This window comes from Pygocentrus nattereri, chromosome 17 (assembly GCF_015220715.1).
Source record: "Pygocentrus nattereri isolate fPygNat1 chromosome 17, fPygNat1.pri, whole genome shotgun sequence".
NCBI lineage: Eukaryota > Metazoa > Chordata > Actinopteri > Characiformes > Serrasalmidae > Pygocentrus > Pygocentrus nattereri.
In genome coordinates, this window is record NC_051227.1 from 18,345,179 (window position 1) to 18,361,154 (window position 15,976).

Below are 15,976 nucleotides of genomic sequence, written 5' to 3' on the forward strand. Positions count from 1 at the left end.
CTGCAGATAGGGCTGCCCACCGCTCCGGGCAAGTGTGCTCACTGCCACCTAATGTGTGTCTTCACTAGTGTGTATGTGGTGTTTCAATGCACGGATGGATTATCTTATGGAGGTGAAATTTCCGCACTGTGGGACTAATAAGGGTCAATGATACCTGGTGGGGTATAAGCTTCTATTTCTATTGCTTTGCAGTGGTGCTAATTGGTAACATTTAAGCTTCCACTACTTTTTAACCACAACAGCTTTCAAGAAATGCTAAAAGGTATAGTATATAAGCTTCCATTACACTTGTTAGCTAAATTAGCTTCATAGCAATGCTAATTGGTGGGATTATAGTTTCCATTATTTGAGGCATATAAGCTTTCAATACTTGTTAGCTATATTGGCTTAGTAGCAGTATTAATTGATGGTATACTAGCTTCCATTATTTGCCAGTTACATTAGCTACTGTTTATAGTGATGATAATTGGTGGGATATAAGGTTCCATTACTTGTTAACTGTATTAGCTTCATAACTATGCCAATTGGTAGAATTGTAAGGTTCCATTGCTTGTTAACTACACTGGCTTTTTAGTGATGCTAACTGGTTACATATAAGCTTCCTTTAGATGCTAGCTAGATCAGCCTTATAGCTCCTGTGTACAACTGCAGAAGTAAACATTGATACCACCTCAGATTCCAAACATGGCTTGCATGGTTGACTATGTTTAGGCTTAAAGGGAAATGGTCTAAACAGTATTATTCTCTTTAAAGGAGGAAAAAGTCATTGAATTGTGAGAAGCTGCTGCACGGTGATGGGATGGTTTACCCATGTCTATTTAGCGTCAGCAGTTTTCTTGTAATTTCTCACTCCCTACACGTCCCTCCCTTGTTGCATTCCTCCTCCTTATCATTGTTGGACGTGCCAGAGAGTGACTGTAGGGGAGTCCCATTGGCATCTTCTCCATCTGAGGCTGAGAGCATGTTCTAAGCTTGCTTTCTCTACACCAGACGAGACAAAGAGCCGCTTCTGAGCTCCAGAGCCAGCGCCAACATCGCTCTACAGGTGAGCATGCAAATCCATCCTCCGCTTCGCTCAAAAGGACTCCGAAACCTCTTTTCCTTTTCCATTTCTTCCTCCTCTGTAGGAGATTGCATTTCTCTCTGTCTCTCCTCATGCTCCCTGAAGACAGGTAAGAGTGAGGCGACGGGGAGTTGAAAGCAGGCCGCTCGCTCTCTCTGTCTCTTGCTTCCCTTTTTTCTCTCTCTGTCAATTCTGAGTTGACTCCTGCGACAGATGGAGCGAGGGGGGGAAGGAGCTAAAGTTGCCTCTGTGGAAGTCGCTGGCACAAGGGTGAATCTTGCAAGATTTGACGACATGGAAAAGAGCGAAAACACAAAAGCGTAGCAACTTCGCTCAATTCATGTCAAGGACAGTCTCAGTGGGCGTCTCAATTATCATCTATTTTATTTTTTACTGCCATTTCAGGAATGTAGTACAGATGTGGGTGTCAGTTTGTATTACTGTATGATATGCAATTCAAGTGTTTTTCTGTGTACAAACAAATGTCATTAGTCTTTACAATTGTGGCTGATTTTAAACTGAGAAGTAGATACAATTATAAAATTATGAATTTAGGTTAGCTGCACATATTAATTATATTAATACTTTTTAATCTAGAAACCTTGCGCATTATGGGATGCTTTTATTATTCCAGTAGCACCACTCCAAATCTCTGAAGTGCACAAGTGTGATGACTATTTGTTTATTTATTTATGTATTTATTTATTTGTTATTGTCAAGCTAACAATGGTGCACATTATCATTAACATTTTAGCCCTGGCTTAAGCATTTGAGTCCTATAACCTAAGAATAGCTCAATCAGTTTGCCTTTAAGTCCCTGTAGTTGCTGAATAATAAGCTTAGTATGTAATTGGCTGTTCAGGGGTTAACAGGCACTCAGGTAATTTTATTATGTTTTACTGTCAGTCCTAAAGAAATTTTCAAAGTTAAATACAGTCTATGAATTTTACTGGAGAAGCCTGTTAATAAGCTGACTGTAATAACATTTACAGCAAATAGACTAGATGTAGCAAGATATAGACTTGATAAACAGAGCCTCGAAAAAGCTACTATCATTCACTTTGACACCACTTCATTTTCTTTTAATTTTAAGCATAGTTTGGTTCAGTGGTCTCCATGTTTGCACTAGATGTCCTATGTATGTCCTATGTTTTCTCAATGACACACATGAATAGATTAAACGAAAAAGTAAAAGAAAAAAACATTCCAGCAAAGCTAATCATGCTAATCACTCCAAATATACTGCATTGCAAATTTCTACCATTCAGGTGAACACCAAACATTCCTCCGTCCCAAACGCCCTAGACTAGACTTAACCCCACATAGACTGGAATAAGTTAAGTGATACTATTTTACTCCCACAAATGGGGAAATTCCACCTCCGCATTGAACCCATCCGTGAAGTGAAACACCACATACACACTAGTGAATACACACACACTAGGGGGCAGTAAGCACACTTGGGAACAGTGAGCACTCTATCCATGGCGCCCGGGGAGTAATTGGGAGTTAGGTGTCTTGCTCAAGGACACCTCAGTCATGGGCTGACTAAGGAAAAAATAATAGTAGTAAAAATAGCTAAAAATAATTGCAACTCCTCTAGGTTTGGGCTCACAATACACTAAATACCCATTTGCACACACACAATATTGCTATAGTCTAGAGGGCAGCTTAGACAATAAAGGACTTTAAAAACAGCAGCATCTCAATTAAACCTCATTAAAAAAAAAAAAAAAAACAATAATAAAAGTGGTAAGAGAACAGCAAGTCGCACAAGGTATATGCTGTAGTCAATCTGGGGTACTAAGGCCAACGATGTAAACTGGATGCTACAGTTGGTGCTGACTTTGCTCCAGATTCACTATGCTACTTGGCTTAACATGGTAGAGACTGAACCCGCAGTTCCAAAAACATGGAATGCTGTCACCAAGACACCCACCGACTTGCTACCAGGACCCCAAGGTGTTTGTATATATGCCTGCTCCCATCCTAATTACTGACATAGCCCACAAAAAAGAAAAGAAAAAAAAAACACAAACAGAAGGTGCTCCACTACAAAGGCTACATATGTATAGCATAGGCCTACAACATACTTCAATTATTTGGTTGCTGTTCATTTGGTAGAGCTGAATTGTTAGAACTGAAGGTTGTGGTAGGCCTATACTTTGATTTAAAAAAATGATTAAATTAAAAAAAGTAGTCTGTCTGATGTAAATGATCTAGGAAAACAAGAACTGTGATGCCCTGTGGGAAAATACATTCAGCAAGCACTATATCACTGTACACAACACCTGTACACTTACTCCTTCGTGCAATCATCTAATCAGCCAATCATGTGGCAACAGTGCATAAAATCTTGTACATACAGTCCAGCAGCTTCAGGTAATGTTCACATCAACCTTCAGAATAAGGAAAAAATCTCACAAATTTTGTCCATGGAATTTTTGGTGGTAGCCGGGCTGATTTGTGTATTCCTATAACTACTGATCTCCTGGATTCTTCAGGCACAACAGTCTCTAGAGCCAGGGTGCACAACTGCAGTCCTAGAGGGCCAGTCTCCAGCATAGTTTGGAGGTTTCTCTACTCAAACACACCCACTAAACCTGCCAATTAACAGACACATGTAATCAGGTGTGTTTGAGTGGCTAAATCATTAAAATGTGCTAGACACCAACCATACAGGACCAAAGCTGTGCACTCCTGCTCTAGAGTTTACTCTGAATGGTGCAATAAAGAAAAAAATAGCAAGCCACAGTTCTGAGGAATAAAAAAACACCTTGTTGATGAGAGGTCAGCAGAGAATGGTTCCACTTCTGTAATCAAGAACAGAATGCTGAAGCTGCAGTGGGCACAGGCTCACCTCAACTAGACTTAAAAAAGACGATGAATCTCAAACACAGTTGGTAGGGTCAGAATTTTGGTACCAACAGCATGAATCCTTGGACCCAATCTGTCTTATGTCAACACTCCAGGCTGGTGGAGGTAGTGTAATGGTGTGAGGAATGTTTCCTTGGCACATTTTGGGCCTGGTAACGACATCAATCATCATTTAAATGCCACAGCCTATTTTAGTATTATTGGTGACCCTGTGATATGGCCATGGACATATTTTACCATCTTCTAATGGCTACATCCAGCGCGATAATGCACCATGTCATATCACAAAGTCATATCAACCTGGTTACATGTTCATGACAATGAGTTCAGTGTTCTTCAGCAGCCTTCAAAGTCACTGGATCTGAATCTAGTAGAACACCTTTGGGATGTCGAAGAACAAGAGATTCACAGCATGAAAGTGATCCTAAAAACTATAAGAACTGCATGATGCAATCATGTCAACATGGACCAGCACCCTAAAGGAATGTTTCCAACATCTTGTAGAATCCTTGATCAGCAAAAGAAAGCACTACCCACTATTAGTACAGTGCTCCTAATAAAGTGCTTGGTGAGTGTCTATGGTTATTCTGTCATAATGTGGTTAAAATAAAGAAATTGTATGGTATAATAATCAACTAGTTACTCATTAGACAACAAGAGGGTACTGTTATCATGTGATCTACGTTGCTTTAATGTTGCATCAGGTTTATAACAAATGTTTAGAAACTTTTTTTTAATGTTTTATGTTTTACAGTCAGTCATAAAGAAAACATTTGAAGTTAAATATTTTCTCTGAATATTATTGGAGAAGTCTGTTAACCATGTACAACCTGCTGCCTTGTTGATGAGATGAAACACTGTGCTATCTTTAAAGCTTCACTGCTTCTCAGTAGTGTGAGATGTGTTTGAACTAGAGAAATGGTGCAACAATGCAAGCCCAAATTTGTCACAGTGGGTCATTTATGTTGTACCTAAACCAGCATAGGTCAATGAGCATACCTTTTCCAATGCCTTCAGGATGACGCTTGTTCGATTATTTTGTATAGAGGTCAGTCAGATCAGTTTGAATCCCCTGTGACATTGTGTAATATGTAATCTACATCCTGCATTAGATTGGCTTTGGTTATCGAGTCATAACCAATCAGAATATGTGATTTGGAGATTTGAAAGGCTTAGCATATCCATGGACAATGCTAGAGAGTGTGTGTGCAGATTGGCTTTGGTTAGGTTGCATCAGTCAATTGGAGTTTTTGATTCAGAGAAAGTCATGGTGGGAGTGTATTTGGGCAACTTTAAAAGAACAGAAAAAGAAAAGCAAGAAAATTATCCTGAAACCGAAAACAGAAAAACTAAAAACATGGCTATGAAGACATTTTGTATATACAAAGCTTTTGATTTTCTGTTCCAGCAATAAAAGACACACAGTGTAAGAACTCCTCAGATCCTGAGTTATGTTATTCACAAGATGTGAGTGATTTTAGCATCATGATGCAGATGATACAGATGACACAACAACAGACCCCCTGTGTGAGGTTTTCAAAGTGCGCTTTTGTAATATTTGCTTTCATATGTAAGCATTGCTCCATAAAAACACACAGAGGGACAGAAAAGAAATCAAAAGCTTTTGGGCAGCATGTTCATAGCATAAAAATATATTTTGAATTAATTTTGAATAAAAATTGAGTTTTTTGCCCTTATTTTATTTATTCATTTTATAAATGTATTTTATAAATAAATAAAATAAGCGCAAAAACGCAAAGATATGGAAAGGCAGAATTGTCTCAATGTAGGTCTTACAGGTTTAACAAACCGACCATTTATAGTGAATGTAAGAAATAGACCAAATAAACAGAACCCCTTTACAGCTGCTTTTGTTTACTTTTTAACAGATTCTTGGTTCTTGTCTCTGATCCAGCATTTCCTGCTGATATTGACCTGATATTGATACTGGGTATTCGATTTATGTCATCTCTAGGTGCAAGGCATCCTCACTGATAATACATCTAGCTTCATTCACTGAATTCACTCTATGTATCTTAACGTAACTTTTGTCTCACACAAGCCTGGAATCAGTTTCCCAAACAAGTATTATGCCTTCAGTATTAGTCCTATACTAGCATTCTGAATAGAAACTCTTCCCTGAGAGGAATATGGACTTGGCTTGTTCAGGACTAGACATAATCCCTGTCCAAGAAACCAATCTCTGCCGTTCTTGGCTTTTTTTGTTTTACTCACATGGTAAAAGGTGGTCATACAAAATACACTGTGAATAAAATAAAGGTAATTCAAGTCAATCGTTTTCCATTAACTGCTGGAAGAATCTCAACAACTGGATTTTAGAGCTCTACTTCATACAGTAGAGTGAAAAAAGACATACTATGTACTGTATATAATTGAACTTGTGGGCCAACAGAGGGATTTGAGCAGTTCAGGAAAGGAGCAGGTAGTGGGGATGTACGCTCCAATCTGCATAGTCCAGGAGTGGCGAGGAGTGGAGGCTTCATTTTCTGGACATTGGTTGATTTCATGGGGGCTTTCACATCAAATAGGCCTGGGCCAGGGAGCACTGAGTCGTTTGACGATGTTATGAAAGAAGCCATTAAAATTCACCTGACGGGGTCACGCTCGGCCTCCTCTCTGCTGCCCCGGCAATCACGGGCAGCTACAGCCTCTCGCCGGTGAATCAAATTTCAAATCAAACTTTTTCCCCTTTTCTGAAAAGCTTGCGGAGAGAGACAAGGTCAGAAACTATTATGAAAGCAGAAATGCACGATGGATGTGTGTGTGTGTGGATGTTGCAGCATGTGCTGCCATCCTTGATAGTGCACTGAAAGTATATTGACACAGCCGGCCTGTATCTAAACAGATTACAGTGCTGCGGAGCTTTATCTGCCAGGACTGATATATATTCTGATAGTCACGGACCTATTTCAATTCTAAGTATATGAAGAGAAGGACCACATATAAAAGTTGACTGAGGGTGTCTTAGTCTGCATTTCAAGCCATCCATCAGGCGCTGTCCATGGTATGTTATAGGGTTAAGCCAGCAGGTTGTTCACTCTTTGTTTATCTCTGCAAGTCTTGGTGGTTTGTTCCAGCCACTGCTTCTTTCGAGTCCAATCGAAACTCTTTCTTCTGCCCTTTCATTCCATGTCCAGATGAATCTTACAGCATAACAAAACAACGAAGCCTGACAGAGACAGGCAAATGAAACAAAATGAGGGGGGAAACACAAGAAACAAAACAAAAAAAAGTTAAAAATAGCAGCTAATTAATTTCCTTTGCTGTGCGGGTGGTGATATTTTTCCAGCAATTAAAGCGGCTGTTTGTCTCCGGGTCCTGAGGCGGAGGGAGGTCAGGCAAGCCTAAGCAGCATCTCATTACAGTTGGACTGAAAAGCGCTGAGTCATTCGCCTCTTCAAACTACTGATGGACCCTGGACCCCTTCACATCTCTTAGAGCAGCAAACCACAACAAAATACATGTTTTTGAAAGCATAGAGGAGTGTTATTTTCCTCCAATCAGGGTGAAGGGCCAGCAACAAGCTGAGTGAAATGCATTTTCTGAACAAGTCCAGGAGCTGTTTACTATTTGCCTCATTTGAGATGTGTTAGGACATGAAAGATCACTGGGTCTGGCTTCATATGAACGGTGCACCACAGTTTAAATAGACACTATTGCTGTTGTGAGAAAACACCATCTCCAAAATAGTAAAATTATTTTGTTCAGTTTTATTATAATGTTCAGTTAAGTGTTAGGATTAGGTTCAGTTTTTGGGTTGAGATTAAGATTAGGGTTAGAGAGAATGGAAGGGGTAAGTTTTAGGATTAGACTGAGGTTTTGAGTTGTTAGGATTAGACTCAGCTTTTGGGTTGAGATTAAGATTAGGGTTAGAGAGAATGGAAGGGGTAAGTTTTAGGATTAGTCTCAGGATTTGAGTTGAGATTAAGGTTAGGGTTGGAGTGATTGTGAGGGTTATGTTTAGATTTTGACTTCAGGTTGAGATTAAAGCGAGAGTGATTGATTGGTTTAGTGTTAGGGTTAGAGTAATTCAGAAGGTCAGGTTCAGGTTTTGAGTTGAGGTTAATATTCATGTTAGCATAATTATGAGGGTTAGGTTTAGATTTTTAGTTAAGATTAAGTTTAGAGTTATAGTTATTGTGAGGATTAGCCTTAGATTTTGAGTTGAGGTTCAGTTTAGGGTTAGAGTAACTAAAGATTAATTTTACGTTCTGGTTTGAGATTCAAGGTAGGTTTAAAGTGACTGTGAAGATTAGGTTTAGATTTTGAGTTGAGATTAAGTTTTAAGATTAAGATTAAGTGACCCTTATTAGTCCCACAATGGGGAAATTTCACCTCCGCATTTAACCCATCCGTGAAGTGAAACACCACATTCACTCTAGTGAGCACACACACACTAGAGGGCAGTGAGCACACTTGCCTGGAGCGGTGGGCAGCCCAATCCACAGTGCCCAGGGAGCAGTTGGGGGTTAGGTGTCTTGCTCAAGGACACCTCAGTCATGTTCTGTCAGCTCTGGGCATTGACCCGGCGACCTTCCGGTCACGAGGCTGGTTCCCTAACCTCCAGCCCATGACTGCCCAGAACTGGAGTTAGGTTTAGATTTTCAGTTGAGCTTCAGTTTAGGGACAGAGTAAATGTAAGGATTAAGTTTGAGTTTTGGTTTGAGATTCAGGGTAGGTATAAAGTGACTGTGAAGATTAGATTTAGATTTTGAGTTAATGTTCGGTTTAGGGTTACAGTGGCTGTGAGGGTTAGGTTTAGATTTTGAGTTGAGATTAAGTTTAGGGTTACAGTGATTGTGAGGGATAGGTTTAGATTTTGAGTTGAGATTAGGTTTAGGGTTACAGTTTTTGTGAGGGTTAAGTTTAGGGTTAGAGAGATGGTCAGGGTTAGGTTTGGATTTTGAGCTGAGATTAAGTTTTGGGTTACAGTGATTGTAAGGGGTATATTTAGGTATGAAGTTGAAGTTAAAATTCGAGTGACTAGGAGTGACTGAATCCTGAAGTGGTTTTGCATAATTCTTTGATATTTTATTAGGTTTCAGTTATATCTACAAACCATTTATTTACAGTCAAACATGCCATATATTATTTTCAGAAGACCCTAAGTTAGTCAGATGTTTAATTATTCAGTTATTCTGATCTGTTTGTGAATTTTGCCATCAAAGGTTTCTTCAGTACCTTTGATTTTTTAAAATTATTGCAAGTACAAATATCATAAAAGCTGCCAGTTTATATATCATTTTAGAAGCTGGGAGGATCTAGTACCTGGAAGTGCAATGATTTTGATGGTGATTCAATCATGTTTTTTATTTCTGTGGAGAAATATATGGAATATGAAATGCCTTGGACCCATTTTTACTTATTGGGACCTATGGCTCTTTCTGAGACACAAGCAAACATATTACATAATCAAACAAAGTGTTTTTATGAATACTATAAATAATAGTAGTGAAAAGAAGATGTTGGCTGTTGGTGTAAACAAAGGAGCCCATCATTTTTTTCAATGCCTTGCAAAGCTATGATCACGTGCTACATTTATTATATCTAGGTAAATTAAAATAGATAAATAAACAAATAAATAAATAAATAATACACTCACTCAGTGACATAAGGAGAACCAGCATGTGGTGGTCATGGAAAATAAAAACAGACATATAATGACTGGTCAAAGTATAAGTTTTGGTACATTTATTTGTACTGAATTACTGGCTAATATTTTCTGTACCTCAGTGAAACTGCTGTGGTTAGCTAGCGAGAGCGAGTCTGGCTGATTGTTAATATATGTGTAGCATGTCTGTAAGTTACATTGTTGTTGGGTTATGAGGCCTTAAATCAAATAGAATATGAGGTTATAGGGTGGGTTTGGGTCATTTTAGCAAGATTTTTTGCTGATGTTTTATTGCACCCTCAATAGCTAGAGAGAGTTCTGCTGACTGACATGATGTCACATTTGCACATTAACCCACTGTTGAGTTACGATGGCTATAAGCATCCATGCAAACAGTGACAAGAGTTAGTCGAAGTGTCAGATGAATTCACTAGGCTCTTCATGATGACTTTTGCTTTAAAATAGAATGTAAATGTAATTACACAATTATTACATAGTTATTTAATGTATTACATTTAATTGTTGATTTACATTCTTTTCAGACTGGTTTGAGTGTGCACTTTTGATTTGATATGTTTGTTTAGAAATGACAAAAGCATGCATATATGGTCTGTTTGTACAGCTATAACTTTTTTTTAATTAAATAATCACTTACAAACACAAATATGGCACAGATTGAAGGTTTAGCTTCTGCACAGAAGTTCTGTAGAAATGGAAATGAGACCATAGGTCCAAGACTGTCTACACTGGACCATAAAGTAAAGTTTTACTGAACTTTTTTTTTAGATGGCACAGTGGGGTATTAGAGAGGAATCAAGAAAGAGAAACAGAAACAGAAAGAAAGAAAAGGAGAGAAAAAGGCTGTACAGTGTGTGAGCAGGAGCTGTGTAGACTGTTGAAGGCTCTCTATTCCTCTGCCTCTAAAAGGATGAAACTGCAGTAGCTACATTCAGAGCCTGGCACCTGGGACAGTTTTCAGGCATAGAGAATAATTGACTGTGAGCTAATTCTTATCAAAGCCCGTTGAAGTGCAACTAATGGACGGAGGGAGATGCCTCAAAGAGCCTCTGTTTTCTCTTCCTTTTGTTTATTTAGTTGGGAGAATGTTTGGTTTTTAATTAAGTAAATCACTATTATTTGTTCCACAGTGGTTGGTAATGCGAAGTGATTGCAACCTGACCTGAAACTCTGCACATTATTGGCTTGGAGAGAAGGGAGAGAGAGGAAGGAGGGGGGTGAGCGAAGGAGTGTGAAGCACCTTGTAATGGCCGTGATCCTCCAGAGAGGGCCTGACATGCACGGCTAGATATGGTCCCCGGGCTCTGCTGAAAACGCTCGCTCGGTTTGCTCTCATTACCTCAACTTATTCAGAGAAGTTCCTCTACATTTATTATCCAGAGGTGAAAAATGAGGGACAGGCCAATGGAGTGTACAAAACTTGCAAACATCCACACCCTTAAGGCTGTATAAGGGATCCTGCGCTATGTGATATTGGGATACTGGCTTTTGCAGTAGTAATATTGCAGAGGGTTGGAATATGCAAATGTCCTGTAAGCATCCTAAAGTACGGAAGCCTTAAACAACCATGGATTTATGTTATTTATATACTCGGTTTTGTTGTGATAAATACTTAATTAATGAGTTAATGAGCTTTTTTGTCATTACTGTGACATAAATGTGGTTTTCCTGAGATAGCAGATGTTATCGTGATCTTAACCCTGTAAGTTCATGAACTCAGCGAAGAATCACACAGGCAGTTAGTTCTGTTCGGAAAGACTTATTACAGTATACAGTGTTAAGAGAGTGAAGCAGAGACTCTGATAGGCAAAGTAATGTGAACCTGATCAATGGACAATGGCATTTTGATATGAAACATAGGGGTATCATGCTATATGCATAAGACTTTCAAGGCAATTTAAGAGGGTATTGAGAAATCAAGATACCAAGATAGAAAAATCAAGACTCCAGAGGGCAAAGGATATTAAGTTTTCAACATAATGATTTTGAGATCTTGAGAGCAAAAATCAAACTGTTATCCTGAGATGTGAAGTCATCTTGTTGAAATATATTGTTGACTGCGCTCAAAAACGTATGACTGCCTCTTGCATGTGATAGAAAGCAAATCATGTTGAAAATAGTTAATTGTATTGACCCATTTCTTTTTTAATGTACCAAAGTATTAGTGTTGAAATAGTATAATTATGCCAAGCATTAAATCAGTCAAGGTCATTCAAGTCAAATAAAATGATGAGGAAATGTGTTTTTCCAAGTCCTTTGGGATTTTTACTTGTTATCACAAGACATATACCCTAATAAATTAGGTCTGTTGCACTTAATATATATCTCAAGATCTTAATATATATCTAAGACAGTAGTGCGTCCTGCTACGATGTATGGTTTGGAGACAGGAGGCTGAGCTGGAGGTGGCGGAGATGAAGATGCTGAGATTGGGAGTGACAAAGATGGACAAGATTAGAAATGAGCAGATCAGAGGGACAGTGAAGGTGGAGCAGTTTGGAGATAAAGCCAGAGAGGCCAGGTTGAGATGGTTTGGACATGTGTTGAGGAGGAATAGTGGATATATTGGGCAAAGAATGTTGGAGATGGAGCTGCCGGGTAGAAGGAGAAGAGGTAGATCTCAGAGAAGGTGAAGGTGAAGGTGAAGATATAGTGAAGGTGGACATGGAGATGGTTGGTGTAAAAGTAGAGGAGGCAGTGGATAGGGCAAGATGGAGGCAGATCCTGTGGCGACCCCTAAAGGGAGCAGCCGAAAGAAGAAGAAGAAGAAGAAGAAGCACTTAATATATATCTCACATGACTTAACTTTAGGGGAACTTTTGTTTCAATGATATCATGTAGTCCATTTATTGCATATTTGGTGTGTCTTTCCTCTTCTTTTACTTACTATAATTGCATTGTCTATCCAGAATGTATGCTTACATTATACATTTTGGTTATTTCTGATTAAGATGATTATGATTTGAATTTGATGAAAAGCTATTGTACATTAAGTCAGTCTTATTTTGTAGAACGATAAACAAGTTACTTAAGTTTTGTCATGATTTTGTAATTTCATAACTTCAAAATGAACTTAGGATCTGACAACATCAATTAAATGTAACTTCAATCATTTAATTAAAAATATAATTGTAAAATTATGTTTAAATATTATAGGAAAATAACAGCATTAACTTTAAGTAATATGTTCACAGTGAGGTCTTTTGGTTTTGTTTTATGCAGCCCTAATGTGTATCTAATATGCCGTCAGACACATATGAACTTGACTGACATCCCATTCTTAATCCATAGGGTTTAATATGATGTCAGCCCACCCTTTGCAGCTATAACAGATTCAAATCTTCTGGGAAGGCTTTCCACAAGGTTTAGGAGTGTGTTTATGGGAATTTTTGACCATTCTTCCAGAAGCGCTCTTCCAAAGGTGCTCTATCAGGTTGAGGCCAGGACTCTATGTAGGCCAGTCAAGTTCTTCCACACCAAACTCGCTCATCCATGTCTTTATGGATCTTGCTTTGTGCACTGGTGCGCAGTCATGTCGGAACAGGAAGGAGCCGTCCCCAAACTGTTCCTACAAAGTTGGAAGCATGAAATTGTCCAAAATCTCTTGGTGCTGAAGCATTAAGAGTTCCTTTCACTGAAATTAAGGGGCCAAGCCCAACTGTCGAAAAGCAACCCCACCCCATGATCCCCCCTCTGCCAAACTTTATGCTTGGCACAATGTAGTGAGACAAGTACCGTTCTCCTGGCAACCACCAAACCCAGACTCATCCATTGGATTGCCAGATAGAGAAGCGTGATTCATCACTCCAGAGAACACGTCTCCACTGCTCTAGAGTCCAGTGGCGGTGCTTTACAATACTACATTCAACGCTTTGCATTGCGCTTGGTGATATAAGGCTTGAATGCAGCCTTGAAAAACTATTTCATATTCTGTACACTGATCTTGAGCTAATTTGAAGGCCACATGAAGTTTGGGGGTCTGCACTCAGCATCCACTGACCTCACTCTGTCATTTTATGTGGCCGACCACTTCGTGACTGAGTTGCTGACGTTCCCAATTGCTTCCACTTTGTTATAATACCACTGACAGTTGACTGTGGAATATTTAGTAGTGAGGAAATTTAACAACTAGACTTGTTGCACAGGTGGCATCCTATCATGGTACCAATTTACTGGAATTCACTGAGCTCCTGAGAGTGACCCATTCTTTCACTAATGTTTGTAGAAGCAGTCTGCAGACCTAGGTGCTTGGTTTCATACACATGTGGCCATGGACGTGATTGGAACACCTGAATTCAGTCATTTGGATGGGTGACTGAATAGTTTTGGAAATATAGGAATGGACCAAAGGAACAACTCAAAATGACTTGGGAAAATGTCTGGTTCCATTGACTTACATTAAAAGAAAAATATTTTATTTATTTATTTATATTATTTTTTTTCCTATGAAGTTACCATTTTGGAGATGCAAGGTTTTATATATGACATCTTCTTTGAAATATAAGCTGCTGCATCTCATTCTTTATCAATGTGTGCATGTGTGTTTGTGTGTGTGTGTGGGTGGGTGGGGGTGTGTGTGGGTGTATAGGACAGTTCCTGGTCTGTGATTGGACAAAATGGCCATGATGTCAGCATTGATCCTTCATGCTTTTATCCTCCTGCTCTTCACTCAACCACAAGGTAAGGACATGCGGACAATTCTATAGAACATACCAGTTGCTCATGTACTCATGCTGCTGTGCTCAGGTGTTGTATAGGAGGTTCTGGGTAGTGTTCTGTTGAGTAGAAAACACTTCAATCTAGTAAGGTTCTTGGAAATTGGCTTCTATATGTACTTTTTCAAGTCAAGTCAAGAGGCTTTTATAATCATTCCATCTATGTACAAGTACACAGTCTAATGAAATTATGTTCCTCCAGGAACAGCACGGTGCAACAAGGAACAAAAAGTACAGCGTGCAAATGTGCCTATGAAGTAACATTTATGCATATAACACTCAGCAATTATGTGTTGAAGAAGCATTAAACACACTATGAGGACTATTCTTTGTTGTAGTGATATGTCACATGTTTTTATCAACATGGACTATGTATGTTGATCATGTTCATATGCAATCTTTCACACATCAGTGAGCAATAAAAAGTCAAGCTTATTGTACAAATTGCTCCCACATAGGTATTTTTTATGTTATGATACATGAAAATAAATGGGTAGACATTAGTTTATAGGTTAATAATTACATAAATCAACATATTTTAAACTATTATTATAGATGTTGCCATCTACACTCCCACTAACACTTTATTTAGGCTTGTACTGACACTCTTTGGTCACTTCGAAGGTCCACCTAACTTGTAGGTGTATAATTACAGACTACTGCACACATGTTTCTGCAAAATCTGTCAAACTTTGATACTTGTTGTCACATATGGACATGTACATGGCCAGCATCTAACCAGAAAATGTATCAAATATTAATGTCTGTTTTGTTTAAAATATGAATTGTGGTCTTAAGTTTGTCTTTTGTTTTTGAATGGCACTATTTGGAATAGGTATGACACACTATTAGGACGAAAACATTCAGAGAGAAGGGAGAGTAAGACTGAGGAAATTTGTTTAAGGCAATAATTTAGATTGTTGCTTAGTATTACAGGAATTTATTGGCAGTTAGGGCTGTTTATTTACAGTTATTTTACTGCATTATTAAACTATGATACTTTACTGTATTTCTACAAACAGTTGGTTACTATATGCTATAAAAATGTGTACCGTAAAGTATAATAGTCAGTGCTCTTTTTTGAAAAGAAAAAAAGGTTACGTGCATGTAAATAGACCATACATATACTGTAATTTATCAACTTTATTTCTCAAATATTCACACTAATTTTAATGGTTGTTATTATTATGGTATAATACAGTTAAATTACAGTAAAAGACAGTATTTGTATGAAATTATATCACTGTAAGTTTACAGATTTTTGCCATCATACTTCTACCATTAACAGGTTTTGTCTGAATGTATTTATTATTTTTTGTCAAAAATAAGCATAAATTGTAGATGACAAATAAAGCAAATTACAAAAATGATTAAAATGACACAGAATGCGGGGGGGGGGGGGGGGTGCATTCACTGCCATCAGAGACAGTAGTACCCACTTTCCCAATATGCTCTGCAAATGAATGACTGTAAAATGCAATGTTTTGACCTCCTTGGCAAGAAGTTTGACCTGTTTCTCCAAGAACACATTGTTTCTTACAGCAACTTGTTTTCCTAAAATGGGAACTCCACTGATTTAACAAAATTACTCAATCATTAAATGGTTTAGAAGCAAACTACAGTATTCAGAAAGTCAGAATTGTTCACCATTGTAGCAGGAACCAGACGTCT

General features: G+C 38.4%; 1 protein-coding gene across 1 annotated transcript in view; it reads left to right on the forward strand.

Annotated features, from left to right (window-relative positions):
• Positions 1–958: 958 nt before the first annotated feature.
• The window catches only part of nphs1 (NPHS1 adhesion molecule, nephrin), a 194,062-nt gene continuing 179,044 nt past the window's right edge, over positions 959–15,976 (forward strand). Inside the window, exons 1-2 of the mRNA XM_017722688.2 lie at positions 959–1,045; positions 14,179–14,270. Coding sequence (XP_017578177.2) covers positions 14,207–14,270 — 64 coding nt within the window. The 5' untranslated portion in view covers positions 959–1,045; positions 14,179–14,206. The remainder of the gene's footprint in view (positions 1,046–14,178; positions 14,271–15,976) is intronic.